General features: G+C 34.0%; 3 protein-coding genes across 3 annotated transcripts; 2 read left to right on the top strand and 1 right to left on the bottom strand.

Annotated features, from left to right (window-relative positions):
* Positions 1 to 49: 49 nt before the first annotated feature.
* Positions 50 to 17,391, bottom strand: zcchc4 (zinc finger, CCHC domain containing 4). Its single transcript, XM_056469519.1, has 13 exons — positions 17,222 to 17,391; positions 17,021 to 17,139; positions 16,030 to 16,112; positions 15,597 to 15,875; positions 14,971 to 15,051; positions 8,527 to 8,599; positions 8,296 to 8,443; positions 4,624 to 4,727; positions 4,413 to 4,534; positions 2,514 to 2,589; positions 2,388 to 2,439; positions 2,158 to 2,290; positions 50 to 424 (listed from the first exon to the last, which is right to left on the bottom strand). The coding sequence occupies exons 1-13, from the start codon at positions 17,313 to 17,315 to the stop codon at positions 328 to 330; spliced, it is 1,461 nt and encodes a 486-aa protein (XP_056325494.1). The 5' UTR covers positions 17,316 to 17,391; the 3' UTR covers positions 50 to 327.
* si:dkey-219e21.4 (E3 ubiquitin-protein ligase TRIM7) lies at positions 8,713 to 15,009 on the top strand. The gene is made up of 7 exons (XM_056469520.1): positions 8,713 to 8,926; positions 9,319 to 9,482; positions 10,689 to 10,778; positions 10,960 to 11,190; positions 11,298 to 11,317; positions 11,447 to 11,589; positions 12,505 to 15,009. The coding sequence occupies exons 2-7, from the start codon at positions 9,330 to 9,332 to the stop codon at positions 13,101 to 13,103; spliced, it is 1,236 nt and encodes a 411-aa protein (XP_056325495.1). The 5' UTR covers positions 8,713 to 8,926; positions 9,319 to 9,329; the 3' UTR covers positions 13,104 to 15,009.
* A 1,209-nt stretch (positions 17,392 to 18,600) lies between the features above and the next one.
* On the top strand, positions 18,601 to 24,274 carry cdca9 (cell division cycle associated 9). The gene is made up of 10 exons (XM_056470033.1): positions 18,601 to 18,791; positions 19,565 to 19,696; positions 19,767 to 19,807; positions 19,894 to 19,945; positions 20,024 to 20,094; positions 20,164 to 20,213; positions 23,705 to 23,791; positions 23,877 to 23,946; positions 24,032 to 24,118; positions 24,196 to 24,274. Exons 1-10 carry the CDS (start codon positions 18,662 to 18,664, stop codon positions 24,244 to 24,246), a joined length of 771 nt encoding a protein of 256 aa, XP_056326008.1. The 5' UTR covers positions 18,601 to 18,661; the 3' UTR covers positions 24,247 to 24,274.
* The last annotated feature ends 572 nt before the right edge of the window (positions 24,275 to 24,846 follow it).

Genomic DNA, 24,846 nt, shown 5'->3' with positions numbered 1-24,846 from the left:
AATTTTATTAGCACACACCATATGCATTTTCTAAGAATATGTCAATGAGATTTATAGTTTTATCCACAGATGGCCTCTGAACAAAGCATCTTTGAAGTCTGTTCGTGAGGTTTGTTCACACAGCCTGTCATTAGTACTGAGAAGGTTTTACTGTATGATGATCTTGTGATGAACGCATAACCAAGATGGCGAAACAACAACTATGGCGGTAATTCCACAACAGCCTTCTGCTATACATACAGGTTTAACACCAGATCACTGTTTCACACTTTTATGATGAATTTTCAGCCACAAAACCACTGTTCCCATGATGCACTGCGTGTGAGATTATGTAGCTCTTCTTTTCCGCTTGTTCTTAGCTCTGGATTTGCCTGCTTTGTGTTTCGACAGGCCTGGAGCGCCGTGGTCATCCGACACAAGCATTCTGTTGGCAAAATGTATATAAGAGCATGGTATACCTATTAAAAGACTTGAAGAACCAGTTTATTTTAGTGCTGAAATCACTGTTGTTCATGTACAAACAACTTATTAATACTGTGTGTACAGCATCTTTACTGATGATTCTGAATGTCTGGAGAAGTTTAGTGATATTTAGGAGGCAATGTTAGAATTAGTCCAGCTATTTTGCATACATTTATGAGGGTTCACTAACCAAATTACAGTTTTTTTTTTAACATTTATAGCCTACAAACTTCCTAAAAGTTGTGAGAAGCGAAGTTGTTGTTTAATAGAAAAATCTTGAAAAAAATATATAAAAAGGAGTTGCTGGAGATACAGTGTATATGTATGTGTATATACACACACACACACACACATATATATATATATACATACATACATACATACATACTGTATCTCCAGCAAATATGGTAAAGTATGATTAGTTTATAACGTTTATTTAGTACATGAGCTAAATGGAAATGAGATTGTGAACTTTCTATGGGAACTGAAATTTTTTTTTTTTTCAGTATTTGAAAATATTCTGTAATATTTTCCCTTTGAATTATGAAGAAAAATGTCATAATTGTGAGATTAAAAGGTTCCTTTTTATTTAAATTTATTTAAAATAACATGTTTAATACGGTTTTATTTTATATACACTTTTGTATTTTTACAAATGTTTTATTTCATTTTTGGCAAAGTTTTGTAAAAATGTATTAATTAATGATAAATTTATTAATATAGTTTAACAAAAATGTTTATTATGATTAACCAACTTCCCCAATTGTTTGCAAACACAGGCCATTTACATGGGATGGTTAATTGCATCAGGAAGTGGTACGCGGACCCTCTGGCCTGTGTTTATTTCCCACTACTACACCATCCTGGGACCTCGCTGGGCCTTCAGTGCCATATGTGGCATAGTACTAGCTGTGATTGTAATAATTACCGCCATGCACCCTGAAGTGGTAACACTGTTTTTTGTTGGACACAAAAAAGAAGATAATTTGAAGAAGGTTGGAATCCGGTAGCCTTTGACTTTCATAGTAAAAAAAAAAAGAATACTATTGAAGTCAAGGAACCGTTTTTAGACATTCTTGAGAATGTGTTCTTGTCTGTTCAACAGAAGATAAGCCATAAATCTCTTTATGAACATGAACTTTCCCTTTAAGGGGGTCTGACTTAAACCTGTGAATACTATTTTATGCACAGTTGTATAAAATATGGTGCTTTCATTCTAATCATGATTTCTTTAAAGTGATGATTCACCCAAAGCTGAAAATTCTGTCAACCTTTATTTGTTCCAAACCGTTTTGAATTTAAAAAGATATTTTGAAGAACCATTACCATTAAGAACCAGGTAACCATTGACGTCCATAATATAAATTTTTCCTACTATGGAACTCGATGTCTACAGCTTTCTTAGAGCTCACACCAGTGTTATTTTAGTAGTAGCAATGCTAATGGCAAAATAATTGATTTTTTAAATTTATTTATGTTCATGCTGTTTTTATTGCATCCTCACGCACATTTAGTACAGTTAAAGCACAAGAGCTAAATTGAATTGAGCTTGTGAATTGTATGACAACTAGCTTAAGTATTATTATATATATATATATATATATAAAAATTATTCAGTTTAAGTTTATTTTAATCTAATAAGTGTACATTTTAAATCATGAAAGTTGTTAGTTTGTTTTAATGACTTTTACTCACCGTTTATTGTGTTTCTTAGGACATCCTCTGAGTTTGTGTTTTTGGCTGCCGCATTTGAAACAGCCGGTTTGCCTCTGACCACAGGGGTGATCGGGAAGAGCACAGCGACCACAAGAGGAACAGTGACGCCACGCTGGACAGAGAAAAACAGTTAAAAGTAAGTGCTGAAAGCAAGAATAAACACTGCTGGAAACATTCAGTCCAATGAACTCAAATGACTGCTCACTTACAAGGCTTCACGCACCGTTCACATTCATCACAGTGTCTCCATTCTCTTCCATCCTGTGAGATGAAAAGGAAAACATCATTGAATCTGCTCATATCTTAAACACTTTGAGTTAAACGTGAGCTTTTACCTTTGATGGGCACGTGTCACATTTTGGGCAGTGTTTGTTTCCTGCTGACACACACCTCTCACAAATACTGCAAAATCTGAAGAAGATTCAGAAACATCAGTGGCTAATTGGGATTAATGGAGTTTATATAACTTTTATTAAAAACGGCATTCAAGAAGTAAATGAACGATTAAGTGCATATTTAACCTAGAATATGGGATTTTGTAATTCCAGGAATGGACCCAGTGGAATGCGAGCTTATTAAAGGAACAATTCATTTTCAATTAAAATAAAGCTGATGAATAACCTCTTTGTTATTTTTAATAGTTAAAACTACATTCTTTTAAGATTAAATCAGATTAAAAATGGATTCACTGAAATTTCTAATTCTACATAAGCTAAAAAAAGTACAAATGGAAGAGTATTTCTTCTATATTCCAGAGAAACTGTATTGAAATATATATTTACATGAAATGAATAAGAATATAATGCAATGCAATGTAATAATGATTACTAGTATTTAATTTGTAATTTTAGCCTGTAAAACTTACATACATATTTGTTTCCTAACAGTTTAACATTAATGTTATTCAGGAATATTTTCAGAAACCATTCAAGAGTTTCCTTTTGTTGCGTTTTGTATCATTGTCTTGCTGAAATGTCCACCCTGGTTTCATATTCATCATCCTGATAATGTAAATGCTGGACTGAAGCAGCTAATATTCATTTACACTGAGGAAAGGCAGAGGGTTGCTGAATAACTACTGAGAGATTTCAGCTGCTGTCTGGGCTTTCACTGCCCTTTTACACCTCTTTCTTCGTGTGTTCAATACTTTTTCCCTGCATCATTTCATTTTATTTCACACAACTTAATTTGTAAACGTAAACTTAAAGTCAACAGCACCATTAGAAATATGTTTTCTGCGAAAAATGGTGACGTGTTGACCGGAGCGGATTTAACCATTAAGCAAGGTAAGCGACCGCTTAGGGCCCCAGGACATTTGGGGGCCCCAGATAAAATATCGAGAAGTATAAATTATGTCTATAAACTATATATAACATAATTTTCTTTGTATCGGGAATCAAACAAATATATGTTTTACATAATGAAATATTACTTAATATATTCAATTCAATTCACCTTTATTTGTATAGCACTTATACAATGTATATAGTAAAATATAGCATTATAATGTTATAATATCCACCACCCTTAATCATGGAGCAGTCCAGCAGTCAAATTTATAAAAAAAAATACATTATTGCTTTTAGTTGTAAATTAATTTTAACACTTCTAATTATTTAAAATGTGAATTTTACATTATGATAAAACGTAGAAAAGAAGATTGAGCGATATAAAAAAACAGCTAAATAAATTAAAATTGAATAAAAGTAGAAAGGGTGCATTTCAGAACTTAGGGCCCTATGCTGGAGAGTTGCTTAGGACCCCCAAAATCACTAAATCCATATATATATATATATATATATATATATATATATATATATATAGAGAGAGAGAGAGAGAGAGAGAGAGAGAGAGAGAGAGAGAGAGAGAGATATAAACACACACATTTGTTTCTCCTCTGAGTCAAAGCTGAGTGCACTATAATAAAAAGGTTGCACATGCGTCCTTTGCTTATTGTTTGAATAGCATTAATAGAAACTTTTGGTTGGTAACTGCATGAGGCCTCCAAAAGTGCATCTGTTATCGTGGCTATCTTGTCTCCTCCCTCCTCACAGAGAAAACCTTGAAAAAATGTGACCACTTCCTGCACAACAGCGCAGTATGGCTTTTCAGAATTTAACAGAGTGACATCGGTGGTCGTTTTTAAAAGTTCGGCTCCTCCTAAAACAATGCCTTTTGCCTTGGGTCAAACAAACCTGGAAGTATTATGAAGAAGGAATGTGTTTTAAATGCACCTGTAACCTTCAGCCTCTGGTAGAATGATATCTTTGGGGCTCAGATTGGTGAAAAGTCGAACAGGTGATTGTTTACGGCCCGTCTTTCCATGTTTATACAGAGGGTGGTTATCATAATCGACCTGAGAGCAAATAAACAACATTGCACTTTTACTCCCTGTTCGGTTCATGTGTTATTTCATTCATTAATATAATATTCTTCTTACATTACCTGGTAATCCAGCATAGAGAAAGAGGGGAAACACTCAAGGATACGGGACTCAAAGAAGTATGGAAAAATCCAGATCATTGGCATCTCAGCTGAAGCATCGCTCACTGAAGATTATATCAACAACAACAGGTAAACAAATATATAAAACCATCTTTTAATTCACATTTACTCATCCTCATGCCATACCAAACCAATATTTTTCTTACTTGGAATATTAAAGAAGAAAAATAATTAAATCAGGTTGTTTTTCCCCCATGTAACCATACAATATATGCAGAACTGTATGTAACCCACCAGTCCTACTGCACCCAACCTGGTCTGAGCTATAATCGAACTGGCAATTCTTTGTATGGGAGTCGGTTGCTCTAAAGACCATGGCCTCTAGCTTCTGTTGCTAGAGCACATTTTGAGGTCAGAGGAGTGAGGTTTACCTGCACTTCGCAAGCTGGCCTCCATTACATGCATTTTGTACTCTTCATAACAAAGGAGCAACCAGTACAATCTACTGCTATTTCTGCTATTTCACCATTTGCTGAAGATATCAACAACAACAAGTAAGAATGATGAGTGATTGATTCGGTCACTGAGACTGACTCCACCTCATTCCACCTGATACACTCCCTCTCTTTCATGGAAGGTCAAAATAGGAATTAAGCCAAACAGCACTGGTTACTTGTTTTCTGTGTAATTACAGTAGAGCTTCATGTTTCATACTCCAAAAACTATGCTGAAGTACTAGAAGACTTAAAAGTGGTCAATGTCTTAAATTTTTAGTTCATGTTCACCTTCAGAATACAAATTAAGTTGAAATTAAAGCCATTTTTCACCCCAAAATGAATATATCCTGTTATATTACTCACCCACAGGTCATCCGAGATGTAGGTGCCTTTCTTCAGTAAAACATTAAAGAAGATTTTGAGCTTAATCTGTGGTCCTGGGTCATACTGACAATCTTTTAAGATTAAAAACAAACTCATACAAGAAAGTCCAAATCAATGGCCATGGCTCATGATGACACACTGAGGTCTTGTGAAGCAACATGATCAATCAGTGTAAGAAATTGAACCTTATATACAATATTAATCCAAAGCCTGGTCAAACAGATTTTAGCACATTGGAGAATGTAGTCTGATTGTAGCCCGGTCGTTTTACTGATGAATGTGTGAGGGCTGGTGACCGGACTTCCTGTCCAATGCACACATTTGTCATCAAATCGACTGGACTATAATTGGACTACATTCGCACGTTCACCAAGAACAGTTTACCAGGCTGTGGATTAAAGCTCATAATATTGTAACTAACGTTAAATTTCTAACACAGATCGATCATTTTGCTTCACAGGACCTCAGTGTGTCATCAAGACTTGTTTGCATGTGATCTCTAAAAAACATCATCACTGACTGCCATTAAAGAAGAATTTGAGCTAAATCTGTGTTGATCTAAATCATTTTGGATGACTTGCTAGAAATTAACAGGACATTTGCTTTTTAATTGGAAAATATTCAAGCTACAAGAATACTTTTGTGCATACGTAAAACATAAATTACTTTATTCAACAGTTTGTTCTCTTCAGAACAGTATATTGCGCACGTTCACAAGAGTGCTGTGCTCTTTGTGTGTTTTACACTTTGTTGCCTACTGACGTATACATCAGAAATGTCTGTACTTTGCTTCAAACTGAGGAAGTTGAGCATGGGCATCTGAGGTACACATCACTGCACAGAGTACTTATAAACACGCATTTTTGTAGCATCATAATATTCTGATTGAACCACTGGATTATTTTTTTTCTGGTACCTTTTTGGATGAGTTGGGACCATTGCGGTCTATGGAGGATCAGAGATTTCATCTAAGATTTCTCAAATTTTGTTCCAAACATGATCAAATGTCTCTGGGTTTGGATCGACATGAGGTGGAGTAATTATTGACAGATTTTCTATAATGCTTTTGTGTTAGCATCAACAGTTTTGACTGTTTTATGTATTGTTATTATTTATTTATTGCATGCAATGCGTATTGTACAATTATATGTCTGCACAATTCTTATTTCTTTGGATAAAGCCTTATAAATTGTTATATTTATAAATATTGGTGTCTGGGATGCAGCAAGAGACCAATATGACAGCATGATTTTATAAAACATTTGCTTAAATGAGTGATATGACTACACTACCTGACAAAAGTCTTGTCGCCTATCCAACTTTTAGGGAACAACAAATAATAACTTGATTTCTAGTTGATCAGTTGGTATCAGAAGTGGCTTATATGAAAGGCAAAGGCTTCTAGACTACGCTTATTTTACCAAACTAAAATATGATCATGCCTTGATTTTTCACTATTTAATTAGGGCAGTAAGGTCTGACTTTGCTTGGACAAAAGTCTTGTCACTTTACAGAAATAATGTACAGTATACAATATAAAATTATGGTGCAGTGGAAAAAGAATTAATATTGTGTATGACTCCCATAAGCTTGAAGGACTGCATCTATACGTCTCTGCAATGACTCAAATAACTTATTAATAAAGTCATCTGGAATGGCAAAGCGTTTTTGGACTCCCAGAGTTCATCAAGATTCATCTTCAATGTCTCCATCTTACCCCAGACATGCTCAATAATCTGGTCTCTGGGCTGGCCAATCCTGAAGCACCTTGACCTTCTTTGCTTTCAGGAACTTTGATGTGGAGGCTGAAGTATGATAAGGAGCGCTATATTGCTGAAGAATTTGCCCTCTTCTGTTGTTTGTAATGTAATGAGCAGCACAAATGTCTTGATACCTCAGGCTGTTGATGTTGCCTTCTACTCTGCAGATCTCTTGCACACCCCATACTGAATGTAACCCCAAACCATGATTTTTTCCTTCACCAAACTTGACTGATTTCTGTGAGCATCTTGGGTCTGTGCAGGTTCCAGGTCTTCTGCAATATTTGTGATGATTGGGATGCAGTTCAACAGATGATTCATCTACCTTCTGCCACTTTTCCAAATGATCAACTAGAAGTCAAGTTATTATTTGCTGCTCTTACAACTGGGATCGATGACAAGACTTTTGTCAGGTAGTGTAAACAGTAGTCATAAACCACTTTTTTTTTTCAGTTCAAATGAGTAGATGCTTGGACCCAGATGCAATATAAAACTAGTATATTTGTGTAGTGTTCATCAAGCGGTACTCGTACTCAAAATCAACTACTTAATTTTATTTTAATGATTGATTAATGCTTTTACTAGGGTAATCTTTAATTTTAGTTTTAAGTGTTTATGTGACTGTGGACCATGAAAAACCAGCCTAATGTTGCACAGGTATATTTTGCCAATTACTTTATATAGATCAAAATGATTAGTTTTACTATAATGCCACAAATCATTAGAATATAAAGTAAATGTCATGTTCCATGAAAACATTTTGTAAATTTCCTACCATAAATATATCAATACTATGTAAATATATCAATAATATGTATTGCAAATTATTTAATAGTGTCAAAATTAAGGGGATTTTTTTTATATTTAGACTTTTTTGGACCCTCACATTCCAGATTTTCAAAAAGTTGCATCTTGGCCAAATATTGCATTTATTTATTCAGCTTTTAAGGTGATGCATAAACTCACTTTCCAAAAATGGACTCTTATGACTGGTTTTGTGGTCCAGGGTCACATACAGTATGTGTATATACCTTTATTTAGATGTTTCCAGGTCATTGATATCTGAGAGAAACTGTTGGCTAGCGGCTTCACCAGGCCTCCAAATGGCGGGTCTGTTATCATGACTAACTTCTCTCCTCCTTCCTCTAGCAGAAAGCCTTGAAAAAACTTGACCGCTTCCTGCAAAACAGCACAGAATGACTTGGTGCACAATGTGCTATACCGTGACCACATTTGACGTCAAAGAAGTTTTGTTTCTGTACCTCATCATCAAAGAAGTGATGGTTGAACATATTATAGCGGCAGAACTCATCCTGTCCGTAAAACTGGCAGTACCTATAGGAGGGGAGAAATACAATAGGTTGATGGCTGCAAAATGAATGTAAAATGCAAGCATCAACATGCACTTCAAAATGCCTTAATGAAACCCACAATCTGATGTTATTTCCAAACCCTGCAGGTCAACAAGTTTAGAGCCGAGCAGACATATTCCTGTCAGTTATGAAAGACAGTAAAAGTGTGTATACACACACACAGGCATACGCAGCAGGCTTTGGCATGTTAAAAAGGGGCTGTACACTTTTTCAACACATTCCACAGACAAGCACACCGTGCAGAAGGAAGAAATCAAACGCATTCACCAATTCTCTCATCAGTATCTCGGTGAGTTATTTTTATGCATTATTTTATAGAATGTTTTATGCAACACTGATTTAGATGATCAAAAAAACTTGATATAGTGCCAATGCCTAAATTTAAACCTTATGTGCAGACAGCTCAAATACTTATGTTTGATTGAGTTTCTACATTTTTTTAAGGCCATGCACGTGATGTGTTCTAGGAAAGTCTTGCTGAGATATTTTGCGCAGTTGTGAAATGTAAAAAGGAACTGGTTTGCATGTGCTCAGCTGATTCGGTCAGATGATTTTGGTGCTCAGTCATCTGCTTTAGAACATTGTGTATTTGCATTGCATGCACGGGATACCATTATCAGAACTAAAGGCCACCGAAGTGATGTTTGTGAGTGTTTACTAATTATTTTCTGTTACGTTTAGAGAGTTGACAAATGGCAGAGGAAGACTTCAGGCCTTTATCAGAGGAAACCAGTTCCTTCTGTCTGGCTACTGAGGCTCGTTCGGGGGTACAAGTCACGCAACCCTTCCCACGCTCTCCAAAACTAATCAAGAGAACTGGAGCCGTCTCTCCAAAACCCTTTGAGGTAGTGACAGATTTTTTTTTAACCTGCCAGGCAGCCTACAGTACCTGAGACAACCTACAGGGGTCGTGCTAGTAGCTTTGGTTATAGACTGCAACAATAAAAAATTACTGTTCAACCTGCACAGCCATTCAAACATTTGTGGATGACAGGAGTTTTAAAACATTTCTGTAAAGGTCTCCTTTATGCTTGCCAAGGCTGCAGATCAGATGCAGTAAAGTGTATTATTGTAAAACATTATTACAGTATAATAACTTTTAAAATCTAAAGTTTAGTCTTCAGAGTCAGTGTGTTTTGTAACATTATATAGAGTATATATACAACAATATAAACAAAATCCTTAGGCCTTATGTGAAATTGAAATACTTTCGTCATAAGTGCTGATTAATGGAGAGAAGTTTTTATCCCCCAACACATTTTTAAACATGCTAGTTTTAAAAACTTATTTCTTATAACTAAATAACTTTTGTCTTTGACAATGACAGCAAATATTTTACTAATTATTTTGCAAGATACTATTATTCGGCTTAAAGGGGACCTATTATGCAAAAATCCCTTTTGTAAGGGATTTAAACACAGTTGTGTGGCAATAATAATAATAAAAGTCTCTAAATACAACTAGTTTCTAATGGGAAAATGTATTCATTTTAATTAATTATTAAATAATTAAACGAATTAATTCTGCAAAATAATTTGATTGACATTCTGCCTTTGTACTTGTCATCAAAAGTTTCAAAGAGTTCAAACATTTATTTATGAGCTATTTTGAGCTGAAAATTCACATACACTCTAGGGACACCAGAGACTTATTTTACATCTAGTAAAAGAGGGCATAATAGGCCCCTTTTAATGTAACTAGGTTAAATAAGGCATGTTTGGTTAATTAGGCAAGTCATTACACAACAGTGGACAAATAAGGGGGCTAATAATATTGACCATAGCAGTTTGTCCAGCCTAACTAAAGGAAATAAGTCTTTCCCCATAAGAAAAATATAATAGAAAATACTGTAAAAAAAAAAAAACGCCCTTGCTTTGCTAAAAGTCACATGGAAAAATTTTTAACACACTTATGATTAATTTAACTCGCCACTGTTGATTTGAACATATTAATTCTTTAACAAGTATTTATTACCCAAACTCCAAACTTTGATATTATTATACACCAAACTTTTGAACAACAGTTCAAAGTCCAAACAATTGTGTGTACAGCTGCCAGTCTTGTTGGAGGACTTGACGAAGGAGAGGAAAAAAACAGAATCTCATCTGGAATCTATCAAAAAGCGGCAAGCAAACCTCAATGTAAGTCAAATTGCTTATATATGACTTTAACCACATAACAAATCAGAAAAAGCTGATATATTTTGAGTGAAAGATTACAAAAACAATAAATAAAATTCCCATTAAGTATTCAAAACTGGAACTCTTTTGTAAACCACTATGATTTCTAAAGTAACTGCTGAATTGTTGATCTCTGCTTAAGACAAGTTCAGAGGCGATGAAGCAGCAGGTACAAGAGTGCTACGAGGGTCTACATTTGGCTCTGCAGGAGGACGAGCGGGCCGTTCTGGACATGATAGAGCAAGACCGCCGGGAGACCAGCAGCAAACTAAACCGAATTCTTCAAAACTGGAATCAGCACCTCTGTCTCCTGCAGAAGCACATCTCCTCCATGCAGTCGGTTCAACAAAGCCCAGAGGAGGCCGTGAAGCAGGTAACCATTAAAGACCAAAACTCGTTTGGTCTCATTTCATTGAAATAATCGGATTAAAGAAGCACAGGGATCACATATATCGTCTTCTCCATGTTCTCTGTTTTCAGCCGTTTCCTGAGGATTTTACGTAAGGCCAACATTTTTATCAGTTTTATGAAAAGTAGATTTTTTAGCAGGGTGTTAATGCTAATAGATTTGTAATGCAACGCAACTACTGTGAATAACTGAGTTTTATATGTATCAATTGAATATATAGATTGGCAGGCTGTCGTAAGAAGCCGGACCCCGCTGAAGGGGAAATCAAAATGAATGAGGAAAGAATCCTGAAGCTCATGAAGGTTCTTAGAAACATCTCAAAAGATCTGAAGGCCCAGCTACAACGAAAGAGCCTGCTTCTAGGTACAAAGCACTTTTGGTTAACATACACAGATGTTGGGCCATATCATATACCGGCGCAATAAGGCGTAAGACGTGTTTGGTGCGATTTGTTGCAATTTTCAAACCAGCGCAACCCTAATTTTCACGTTTGGGCCACGTTGTTTAAATAGCAAATCCATTTGTGCCACTTTGTGGACTCATGGGTGGGCCCACACAAAATCTGAGCACACAGAAATCCGCAGATTTTTAGCCCATCATTGAGTTTATTTATTTACTAATAAAATAAATGCAGCCTCCTAATTATTGAAAAAATACAATGAAAAACGAATATGTCTTTGATATTAAAAATGTATTGCCGTAAATTGAACTTGTTAAACTTTGTAGACACCCTGTATACTGCAAGAGCAAACTATATTTTTTGCAGTAATGTAACCAAAATATTTAATCCCTATAGGGTCACACTTTACAAAAAGCTTTATTTTTTCATATTTATTAACATCAACTAATAATGAACAATACTTTTACAGCAAGCATTTATTAATCATAGTAAAAAATGTATGCCTGTTAATATTAGTTATCATTTACATGATATAACAATGAACAACTTTACTTCCATTAACTAATGATAACAAAGATGAATAAATACAGTAATGAATGTATTGCTCATTGTTTGTTCATGTTAGTAAATTCATTAACTAATACAACCTTATTGTAAAGTGTTACCACCTATTGAATCTGAATTCAAGTTTTTTAAGGACCCATGACCACCCTGAATTGCTTTAACTCCCTCAAACTATTAAAGAGCATGCAGTGCATATGAAAAATATACATATAATTTTGGTCTGTATTGCATATACACTATAATATAATATTAATGATATAATTAGACCATGTGGTGAGCAAATCAGTGAATATCCTTGCATTTCTTTTCAACAGACTCCTGTAATGTGGTGATTGACAATCAAACCTGCCACAAGCAGGTTAAGGTGAGCTCAGATGGACGGGGTCTGTGCCTTTCCCCAGAGGAGCGCGGCGTCCCTAATGAGCCTCTGAGGTTTGATCAGCTATACTGTGCACTGGGCTCTGCTGCTATTAAATCTGGCCAGCAGTACTGGGAGGTGGATGTGCATTGCTGTCCGTCATGGGCTGTGGGCATAACCTACGGCAGCCTGCAGAGGAGAGGGCGGGACAAAGGAGCCAAACTGGGGCGAAACAGGTGCTCGTGGAGTCTTGAGTTTCGGAATGGGAATCTGACAGCCTGGCACAATGATCGACACATGCCCCTACCTGTCACCGCAGCTCGGGCGGCACCGAACAAAGTCGGGGTGTTTGTGAAGTATCAGAAGGGTCGTGTGGTGTTTTATGATGCAGAGAGTATGAGGACGCTGCAGGAGTTTTCAGCAGTGCAGACGGCCGTGTTTGACAGAGCGCATCATCAGTTTACTGAGCCACTTTACCCAGCGTTCCGCTTCTTTTCACCCAAAGATAAAAACACAGGCCATCATCATTTGGAAATACGTGATCTAAGTCTTTAATACAGGGTGTCCGTGAGGTCTTAAAATGTCTTAAATTTCAAAAACTACATTTTAGGCCTTAAATTCACTCAAATATTGTCTTGTTGTAGGTCTTAAAGCATTTTAAACAGGTCTTAAACAATCTATCTCAGAAAACTTTGAACAAAACTCATTGATAACACATTGATAACTCAATTTACCAATATGGTTTAATTATCTTCCTTACAATAACATTTGTTTAAAAGTAATTTGTGCAGGGGACACTGACCTGGACAGACTGTTGTGAAAACATATAGATTATTATATATATATTTTTTAATATTCATGTATACAACTATGGTTTGCTTGTTTTGACACATTATTTAAATTATGTGGCTAAGAATTTTGTTTTGGGTGGGGCAAGTAAACATATTTTCTGGGGCCATTAGAAAAAATCCTTAGTGTTTAGCCCTGTATTAGTCTGAAATTTCATTCATAACGGTCTTATAAAGGTCTTTAAAACCCTTCGGAAACCCTGTAATAATGTTTGAAGACAACTACAATTCCAATTTTTGGGGTCGGTACATTTTTTCAATGTTTTCAAAGTCTCTTTAGAATTTATATAGTTAAAGTGAAATTGACGATTCATCCAGAAGCTAAAACATCTGAACTTTCTTCATTGACTAAACAGCAAAAGCATGACAAATGTTTTGTCTAAAATTTAATTTTTATATATTACTTATAGAAACACTCCACTTTTGCATGTTATCAATATCCTTGCGTCTGCTTCAGCCATGATACAACAGCAAGGTTCCTTGATTACCATAGTGCTGAATGTAACAGCGGAAGAGTTGAGCTTTAAATAGGAAAATGAGCGCAATGATTTATTGAATGTCTGGAGTGAGATGCTGACAGTCTAATCCGATTCAGCTAAAAGAGCTCCTGCCAGACCCAGAGATCAGCTGAATGAATAGAAAATGGTAAAAACCAACTGTTTAACTCTAGGGGAGTTGTAAAACTTGTATATTTCCCCAAAAAAAGTGTAGTGTTCGTTTAAAAACAACACTTTTTTTGTAGTGTTTTTTTTTGCAAATATAAGTGAACATTTTAAGCTTAACAGCTGCATAAACACTCTGAGTTATGGTACCACGGTATTGAAAATTCAGCCATTTCAAATATGCAGTGGCATTGCCAATATTTTGAAGCCTCAGTATTTACTAGCATAGTACTGGTAAATATGCAACTAATATAAAATGCTTTCTAAATAGGAGTGACAAAATTAATTGGATTGGCATATTACAGAACTACATTATGTGACTAGCAATTTACAGTAAACTTCAGTTTAGTTTGCACTAATTCTGGGTTTTAGGAATCATGAAGGCAGCACAGCTGTTTGTTGTCATGGTATCTTACGGTACACAGCTAACCTGCTGCCGGACAGGTTATGTTCTGCTTTAGAGATTGTAAACCTAGCACATTTAACATGTAAACATATTATATACAGATGCAATTTAAAGCTTTTTTAAAATCAGGAGATAAAGCTTAAAAAAAGATTACCTATGAGCCTAGATTTCTGATTCTCTGCATACCTGTACAGTACACACATTCTGTCAACCATATAAAATAACTTGTACTAATAGAGCAAGCTTTTTCTTTTAGCTGTCCTCTTTTATAGACAGCTCTTTTCATCTTGCTGTATAAAAAGTATTAAATGCATAGTATTTTTTACATGTTTTAAATAGAATAAAACAGAGAATAAAAGTTTCAACATCTTTAGAAAATCCTAAAGAATGTTTATTACACTTTCCTGATTCAGAACGATTTTGAGCATCAATTAATAATTCAAGGTCTGTAAGAAAAAATAACTGTTACATTTTATCCTAATTGTTAAGAATTGTGTTGTATTTACCTGTGATCAATATCCAGCAATAAACTCCTCATGACAGGACTCTTGCCTTCCAGATTCCGCATCTTAATCACCTCATGTAATCTGTGAATTGATAAAAGACTAAATATAATTCATAAAAACAGAACGGCCAAGTTAGATAAGCAATGAATTTAGTATTTTGATCATGTCTAGAGGCACTTTAAAAGATATAGAAGGTGTAGGTAAAATAAAGTGTCCCATCATTATAGTACTATAATATGGATATGGAATATGTTATAATATTGTTGGTGTCATTGGCGTCTTTCCCAAAAGGCTTGTCCAATTGCAGCTCTGGGAAAAATTTAGTAGATGACTTAACCTATTGTTGCTTATTTGGATTCACCACTAACAGGTAAATTTTTTGAGTAAAATGTTTGTTTAATTTTGGACTTTAAATGTTGTGGGGACAAATAAAATGAACTACTGTATACTATATAAATGCTCTAAATGATAATATTCTCGATCATTATATTTTGTATAAGTGCATTTTAAAACAAGTGCCTGTTAATGACAAATTCAAACAACCCATAGTAACTTTTTAAGAGTACTATATGGTACCTAAGAAACCCAAGAGTTTTCCATTCACAATAGTTACAGATTACACCTACCGTGGTGTTCCTACACAGAGTAATTTCCGGAAGCCTAACGTACAGAGTGTGTCCAGGAGGAAATGACAGCTCCGCTCTGCAAACAGATACTGTGCGTTGCTCTTCTTGTTGTCCAGAGGACTCAGCAGCAGACTGGGTTTCTTCAGCCGCTGGACTGTGACGTCCTCAGAAAGTGCTTTGTGTTTGGTGTGATTCGTCCATTCTCCAGGGAGAATCAACAGCTGGCAGTCCACACAAAACCTTCTCTGCTCCAGCGGGAGAGAAGCAAACTCGAGAAATCTGTGACGAAAACAAACAAGAAACTTTAGCAGGTCTCTACTATAGCATACCAGTGTTAAATCTTTAAAGTCATTTCTTTTGAGAAAAACAAACATTTAAAAATCACAATTGATGAGTGTGGCGTGGCCTGACTTTTAAAGTAAGAGTAATTTACCTGGAGCAGTATTGTTGATGAGTGAAAAGAGGCTTCTTGGAGCGGTTTTGTTCCTCTCTGGCCAGCATCCTTGCTTCTGATATCTGAAGTACAAGTAAAATGCAAATATTTACACAACTTCTTTTGATAAGGTTTTAAATACAGATGATAATTGTGTTTAGCTGTGATTCTCATGTCAGATTGTTTTATATATATATATATATATATATATATATATATATATATATATATATATATATATATATATATATATATATGCATTTCATATAAGTAGTCTTATATTGGACTGTATACATAGTTTATAGAGTCCAGACCCCCTCTTTAACTCCATATTTTCACTATATCATGGCCATTAAAACCTGATGTGTCAACAATCTTAAAATATACAAATGCTCCATTAAATAAACTTTAATTCTGCTTTTACTTCTTTAATGGCTTAAAGCATCAAATTAAAAAAAGTGTGATAAAAATTACATTATAATTTGTCTAAATTAAATCAATTTTCTATATACAGCATCAAATAATGACTATTTAAAACGATAACTAATTCTACTTTACATTTGAATACTCACAGATCCTAAAAAGTATGTTTTATATATATATATATATATATATATATATATATATATATATATATATATATATATATATATATATATATATATATATAAACAGATCTGTTACACCGAATGATGATGAAACATTATTTATCGGTAACATTTATTCATACAGATAAATATTAGACTTTATTAAAAATAACGTAATTCTAAACATTGAAGTCAGTAGTTTACCTGCATGTAAAGTACTTTAAGTATTAAATTACGTTTGCACATTTAATTTAATGTGGACTACAAAATGTTGCCTAATCGACGAGCTTTATATTATTCATAATAACTGTACTCATAAAAGGCGACTCTAGACATCTGCTTACAGATACTGTACACTAAAAACCTGTTGCTTTAAGAAACACAAGCTCAGTTCTAGTCATAACCTTCTCGTCTGCCCACTGAAAAAAGTTGCAGTCTTTTCTGTCCCGACAAGCAGAGCACGCGTAAAACCTCCTGCCATTTTCTTCTCCGTGGCCAGTTTTCTCGAACAGCAGAGCGGGTCCTGAGAAATACAAGCGTCGGTTACTTTACATTATTTTACAGTACATGTGACAGAGCAGCAATATTATTTCGTTATCTCATACCATGAGGACATCGTGGTGCAGTTTTTTCGCTTTCGTTTTGAATAATGACTTCGATTCCGCCGCTTTCCACGACATCATCCACTGTTTTGCTCATTTTTGCGAGAACTCTTACAAATGAGAATCAAAATAACACTCACATGCATGACAAGAGGCTGCCATAACAAACAACCTTATGTCGCACATATATGACGTCACGGGCCGTGAAGCGCTAAACTCCTTTTACTAAAACTAACAAAAATGTACTAACAAAGACACAAGGGAAGTGTTTTATGATAAAAAATAGAGTTATTCCAAGAGGGAAATTTTATTACAATTCTTTATTATGGAAGGTTAATTGGATTATTTGACATAAAATATACCCAACCAACATGTTACTTTCCAAATATTCAGATATTGAGAAATAATGTTCATTTTGTGAAAACAGTGAGGAATCTTTATGTCACAGAGTGTGCAGTATTTTGGAAAGACTGTTTTTCTGATTATTCTGCTAAAAATAATATGCTAATAAGATTGAATGCTAAAGAAAATATTTGTTATTTTGAAAATGGTGATAAATTAACAATTTTTAAATTTTATTATTTTAAATGGTAAATTATTTATCCACAAATGTAGACTTTCAAAATCTCCTCCTTTATACCAGGTTTTTGCCAACGAAGCTGTAAAAACGTAAACGCTCTGTCTATTGTAAGCTTTTAGGAACCTGTTCTTGGCATCTTGTGAATGTCTTCCTTTTGTTTTTGTCTTGTTTTGTTTTGTGTTTTTTATTTATTTATTTGAATTTCAATTATCTTTAGAAATTTTGTTTGTTGCCTGTTTTTGCTGTATTTGTAAATTAATAATGCACAAAAATCTCTTTATTTCTTTAGTAAAACTGTTGAAATGCAAAAAAGTTATGTGTCCGTCTCTGTTGACTAATCGTTTTGTTTTGTTTTTTGCTGCTGTACGTTTCTTTTGTTTGTGTGATTAAAAAATACCAATAGCGGACTGAAAGCTTCACATCCAAACGCTTCAATAATATTATTAATAATAATAATAATAATAATAATAAGAAGAAGAAGAAGAATTTAATTATAATATTCACATGTAAAAATTTTGAAAAACACTAGTTTTAGTATTATTATTAGTATTGTTATTATTATTATTAATAATAATAATAATTATTGTTATTATTATTAATAATAATAATAATAATAATAATAATAATAATAATAATAATGCTTATAATTTTAGATTTTATTCCACCTGCAAACCAATGCTGCAAACGCATGCACAAATCTGCGCTTACCCAGTCCAGTAGGTGGCAGAAGTGTACCTTTTAAATTGATTTGCCAATCGCAATTAAAAGCAGAAGAAAGTAATTGGCGAGCACGTATGGTGAGCACCTGCTCTTAGGTTAGGACTGTTCAGAAATATATCTAAAAACATCTTTCAGATATTAGCATGGCTCCACGAAGAACTAGAAAAGTGAGTCAGGATTCAGACGGGCAGCTCGACGACCAGCACAGCTTTGAGCAGAAGATCAGACTGACCAAGAGAAAAGAGCTCTTCATACAGCAGTTTGAGAAGGAAGGTCAGTCATTAAGCCAATACCCTTTTCCAGGTTTTCTGTGGGTCTTAAAATGTATTAGATAGTCTTAAGTCGTCCAATTTAAGGTTTTAAATTATCAAGTGTTAAATTCATAAATTCAGTCATTGAATGAGGCAAAATGTTCAGTATTTTGGTTTTACAATAAAAATATCTACACATCCTTATCAAGTCTTGTTTTATCAGAATGAGCAACATTAATTGTTTAGGCTTAAACAAGAACACATTGTTGAGTTTTGTGGTAACTTTTGTTTGGTTTGAGATGATTTATGGTTGTTTTGATTCAACTCGCAAGCTATTCTAATCTCATTTAGCAGAAAACTGGAAAACAAAAAAATTCCGAGGAACAACGTCATTTACCCATATCCACAATGTTATTGCAACCTTAAGTTATTTGTGTTCTTTATTTTGTGCAAAATAAAGTAATTGAGGATGGGTAAACATTATAAACATAAACATAGTGTTGCTAATAAGTTAAACGTATATTATGAGTATTGTTCCTTTTAAGCGGTTTATAAAATTACTTGGTTTTAAAAGGGTCGCAAAGACTTAAACGAACCGCAATATAACCTACAGAGACCCTGTATAATATATATATATATATATATATATATATATATATATATATATATATATATATATATATATATATATATATACATATATATACATATATATATATATATATATATATATATATATATATATATATATACACAGAGACCCTGTATAAATAACTTTGTCTTGCATTGGAACAGCTCAGGACCGAATCAATGAAATGGAGGCCAATTTGAACAAATTACTAGCAACAGTGGACCGAGTCTTCAAAATAGAGCTGATGAAAATGCCGCTGTCACTTCACACCACGCTGATAAAAGACCTGATGAACGGTACGACAACTACAGTTTGTCCTGTCTGCCTGTTTAGTAGTAGCTCTAATCTTCTAATGTGTTTTTCCAGATGATGACACGTCTGTTGGCGAGGTGACGATGGCTCTTAAGGTAAAGTGAATTTGCTGGCCTCTGGTGTTCACTTAAGATACCAACAACACTTAAATGTGAACTGCTGCTTGTTTTCTCTTCTTTAGTGTGCCTCTCCAGAAATTCAGAAACCCCTGTCTCGAAAGCCAAGCAAAAAAGGTTCAAGACAAGTTAAGTACTGTTTTTGAATTGAACTTTTATATGTTTTAAGCTAAACTTTATATACATTTTTTGTAGCTTTAAATAATGCCTCAGCAGGGCAACAAAGGTCGTCGAGTCAAAATAAGACTCCAGTTGAAGGCCCAAAGGTAATCAACTTCTGCTGTTATTTTTTTTGTGGGTGTTTAGTTTGTTTCATTAATGACTTATCAAAACAGAAACCCACAAAGAAGACCCTGCACAACAGTAAAAGCACTGGAAGTCTGAGGTAAACCTTTTAATTTCAATGAACTCTTTTGCAGTCTTCATTCGTTTTAAGCAGGAAAATATAGTTTGACTTTGAGAATGGCTTAAAGTATATTCAATTGTAAATTGTAGTAATACCAGTTATAATGTATTAATATCAACAACGATCTGCCTAAGCTTGTTTTTGTTTTGGTTCGTGTTTTTATTAGTTTTAGAATAAATATATATATTTTTAATCTAGATTAATCTCACTGTAATCTTGCAATTAATCTAGATTAAAATGGCTCATTTGATTTCTGACGAAGCCATTCAGAATATGTGTGCTACCCAAATAATGACAAAGTATGTTTTTGAGAACGGGTTTCTCAAGCCAGGTGACGCATTAGACCAGGGGCTCATTTCCTGTTTTCAAAATGCTCCAAATGCTCCTCTACATAAGCTCCAAACAGCGTCTTTTTTTGATTGCCTTAATCCAACTAAAGTCAGAACTGAACTAAACAGTAACGGAATTAAGATGTTGAGTATGCATATATTAGTGGCATTATTGAAGTAAACACTGCAATCAAACTATTACCGTCATGTAGGATTTTTCGCCATATTTCCACACAAGATCCACACACGCGGCTGTCAGTAAAGGACCGCACACACATTGTGAAATGCGGAAGTTTTTTCTCTCCATTCGGCGTGCGTTAAATTCCATAACACTCTCACCAGTCCTAACTCCTTATTTGCATCTAATAACTCAGTTTCTCTCGGGGGCATGAATGAAATGTTCATGTGTGAAGGTGAAACTGTCGAACTGTTGTTAAAGTTCGGCAAACACCTTAATTATATTATTGTGTATTAATAATTAGATTACAGATGTCTATGTAAACGTAGTCAGTAGTGTCTTCAAAGTAAGTGAAAGATCCAGAAGGGCATCCTGCTGATTTGATTCAGAAGGGCACTTTTTTGTCAGACGGCTCACCGGTTTCACTTTCATTCACCGTCATTCATTTTAAAAAGCACCCGGTCCATTTTTATTATACATGTTTTACTCTAATGCATAAACTTTACAGGTGCCTGATAGTTAGATGTGGAGCTAACATTAATCAGATTCACTCTAGTGAACTGCATCCATGTTGGCACGTCACGTTTGTGGTAATTTCACAGTAGGAATACACACAGGTTCAAAGACTCGTTCTTGCCACCTACAGTGCAATTCGGCCAGGTATACATCCGTGCTAAAATATCAAGGTGAAAGTCATCATAGCTTGCGTAGAATAGACTCAGCTCCTAACTCAACTTTGAGAAAAGATTAACGGCAATTAAATTTTTTTTTAAAATTAATTATTTATTTTTTTAACGCCGATAAAGGCCCACCACTTAAAATTACCGAACAACACTACAACAAGATTAAAAGAAATGGAAAAAAATAAGCATGATAATACAAAGAAAATAAAGGTAATAATAATTAAAATAACAAATTTATTTAAAAAAACTAAGATATTATTAAAAAACAATTATGGCATATACATGGTTTCAATGAAAATACAAAGAGGCAGTCAATAGGGGTAGTGAGCATATTAAGCATTACACTGTAAAACTTATCAAGATTATCAATAACGGACTCTTTCCATGTAAAATATTTGAGTGAGATAAGTTAACCATTTCTTAAATTGAGGAGTAGAATCTAATTTCCACAGTTTTAGATTGACATTCTTAGCAATAATCATTCCATAAATTATGGTGCTTTGTATGGACACATTAAAATCCAGCAGAGAATTAGAGTACAAATATAGCAATTTCTGGGTCAGGTGTAAAGGTAAAACCACTTAAATATGTCACACCAGAAATCATAAAGTTTTGGACACGTCCAAAAGAGGTCGGTCAGGGAGCCTTCAGCAGACTTACACCAGTCACATGTAGGGGAAATAGGGGAAAAATTCTGTGTAATTTAGATTTTGAATAGTGCAGTCTATGCATCACTTTAAATTGAATTACTTGATGCCTGGAATTAATAGAGCAAGATCGAATTCTACTGAGGCTTTCCTCCCATGTATCAGTCTCAATCTGTATGCCCAGTTCGTCTTCCAAAGCATTCTTCATATGAATTGTAGAGTAGCTCAGTTCTTGAGAAAACACATACAAAATCTGAAATCAAATGTTTGGAATCAGGTGAGCCCAGTAGCCTGGAAACTTTTTTTTTTTAATCTGGCAGCGATTTGAAAATTGGGGATTGCATGATAATTTCTAATCTGTAAATGTCGAAAGAAGTGTATTGCGGGGAGAGAACTTTTCTTTTAGTTGAGAAAATGAGGCAAAATTTTTAATAACATATAAATGCTCCAGGGTGACTATACCTTCCAGCCTCCACGTATTGAATGTCGTGTCAGCTTGTTTTTGCTTTTAAACATTTTTGAATCAAACTTTTCTAATATAAAAAAATACTGTCTTCCATACACACTGGAGAAATAATACTTCATAATGTGTTTAATCATATTTAGGTGGGATGTACCAATGCATTGAGCACTGATATTGGATTAATTTAAAGCTTTTGGCATATCGGCAATAATATGAAAAGGTTTACTATTTACATGGAGTAAATAAGTTGTCCAAATTTTTTCTCAGTAAAATCAATAAATACTTGCAGTAAACGAGTGTAATTGTACAAAATATCATACTAATATGAACAAAATATCAGATGTGCGTGGGAAAAGCAGCTCGTGTGGACCATTCTCAAGCACTGGCACAAAACCATTAGTTTGAGCTAAAACGTCTTGGACACTAAAAGAAGCCATCTGCACTGAGTCAATCTGAGTCAGTCTATATCTGAGTGAATATTTTTCTGTTGCTGAAATATTTATATTTTACATATACAGTAGCTACATCATTGGCTTTAAGTTTTGTTACATTAAAAATGCTGGGTTCTACACAATTCCTCCATGTTGTCCCAAAACATATCGATAGTTAGAAGTTAACTTGATTGTTTTAGGTTCAATCCACTTAAATTTGTAAAAACGATTAAGTTGTCCCAAACTAATTTTAGCTAGTTTTAACAAGCAGCAAAAATCATTTTGAGTATAAATAAAATGTTTTCTTTTGTCAAATAAAAGTATCTCTTAGAAGTATTGTATGTCAAAAATCAAGTTTAAAGATTGTCATGTTTTTTTTTTTTTTTTTTAACTTTTATTATAAAATTATTTATTTATTATTAAATTGTTAAACTAATCCAATCCATGTTTAGTAAAACTACTTCAATGGAGAAAAAACAACTAACTATAGTTAACAAGTACCATAAAATACTCGTAAAATGCTTAAAATTGCACCCCTAAAACGTTGTACATTAACCACATTCACTTGTACATTAACTCATTCAGTCTCATTTTAAATTTATTCTAAAGACCCCTTGAAAGTTAGCTGAAGTGAGGAATGTCAAAGGGTTAAATGACTGTTTTACTGTTAAGCTTTTTGTTATTGTTTAAATAGTGGGTGATTTTTAAAATGTAAAGCCCTTTTGACTCTTGTTGACAGATGTACCTCAACTATCAATGCCAAAAGAACTCAAGGACGGGTTGTCAAACTCAGTGACCAAGCAAATGCTTTAGGGGTTCAATTTAGGTAAAGTTTCCTATCTTGAGTGTTATACCGGTGAAGATCTTTTCAAATGTGTATTGCCACTGAAAAATCTGCTCTTTACAAACAGACAAACAAGTCGATCTGTTGGAGATGAATTAATGATGGCTACAGCCACAATAGTAACTTCCCATGGAGAGGTGAGTTTGACTTTATAAACATTTTTATACTGTACTTTACTCTCGTCAGCATTCAATGTGCTTGTGTTTTTTTGTGCTCTTCAAGACTCTGTTCCTTTCCGAGGATAATAAAGATGAGATCAATGTTGAGCTGCTTGATGACGCGGCTATAGATCAGATGAGGAAGATCAAGGTGAGAAAATCTCCAGAACTGTGTGTTTGCATAATGAAGTCCAGCATAACCTGCAGTTTGTGACCTCTTTATTGCAGGAACTGATGGATTATCTGTGTAACAAAGTGAGGATCAATAACACGTGCTAATGCTTTTTTTTTTTTTTTTTAATCCGTCTTCTTAATTTAAAATTAATAAATAAATGTTATAAATGCAATAGTTATTTCTGTATTATTTAAGCTGGAGTGTGATGAAAGTTCTGTCTGTCAATTTCAACATGACTTCTTAAAGCAACTATAATTAAGCATTACTAATAATTCTTATTTTTTTTCATATTTTGTTACATTTTACTCAATTTCTAAAATGTAGAACTTTGCATAACGAGATTAACGATTAGGTATATTATACAAATTAAGACCAAAAAATTTATTTTCAATATTTAATAATTTAATTAATAATGTAATTAATGTTGACATTTTTAGCTTTAGTTTGTTGATCTTTTTCATTTTATTTAATTGGTCATCTTGAGTCCCCTTGTTAAAATCAGTGTCTGTCATAATTAAACGCTAGATGGCGCCGGTCCACATATACAAATTGGTATTTTGTCTCTTTATTAGAATAAATATTAACTGAAATCCTAAAAATGTAAATCTAAAAATCTACATTTTTTAAATGTAACTAACAAAATAAAAATTCATAAAATCAGCAAAAATTTATTTTGAGAAAATAGAAAGTAACTTGACCATTAT

The sequence above is a fragment of the Danio aesculapii genome, chromosome 12, assembly GCF_903798145.1.
Source record: "Danio aesculapii chromosome 12, fDanAes4.1, whole genome shotgun sequence".
NCBI classification, from domain to species: domain Eukaryota; kingdom Metazoa; phylum Chordata; class Actinopteri; order Cypriniformes; family Danionidae; genus Danio; species Danio aesculapii.
This window is presented reverse-complemented; position numbering and strand designations above follow the sequence as displayed.

Excerpts from the sequence above, each read along its gene's own strand:
- si:dkey-219e21.4 (XM_056469520.1), top strand. The coding sequence starts at position 9,330 with ATGGCAGAGGAAGACTTCAGGCCTTTATCAGAGGAAACCAGTTCCTTC. Across the intron at positions 9,483-10,688 it reads TCTCTCCAAAACCCTTTGAG|CTGCCAGTCTTGTTGGAGGA; the intron begins GTAGTGACAGAT and ends TTGTGTGTACAG. Across the intron at positions 11,191-11,297 it reads CAGAGGAGGCCGTGAAGCAG|CCGTTTCCTGAGGATTTTAC; the intron begins GTAACCATTAAA and ends CTCTGTTTTCAG.
- zcchc4 (XM_056469519.1), bottom strand. The coding sequence starts at position 17,315 with ATGAGCAAAACAGTGGATGATGTCGTGGAAAGCGGCGGAATCGAAGTC. Across the intron at positions 8,600-14,970 it reads TTGCTGGATATTGATCACAG|GTACTGCCAGTTTTACGGAC; the intron begins GTAAATACAACA and ends CCCCTCCTATAG. Across the intron at positions 2,291-2,387 it reads TGAACGGTGCGTGAAGCCTT|CGTGGCGTCACTGTTCCTCT; the intron begins GTAAGTGAGCAG and ends TTCTCTGTCCAG.
- cdca9 (XM_056470033.1), top strand. The coding sequence starts at position 18,662 with ATGGCTCCACGAAGAACTAGAAAAGTGAGTCAGGATTCAGACGGGCAG. Across the intron at positions 19,946-20,023 it reads TCGAAAGCCAAGCAAAAAAG|CTTTAAATAATGCCTCAGCA; the intron begins GTTCAAGACAAG and ends CATTTTTTGTAG. Across the intron at positions 23,792-23,876 it reads GCTTTAGGGGTTCAATTTAG|ACAAACAAGTCGATCTGTTG; the intron begins GTAAAGTTTCCT and ends CTTTACAAACAG.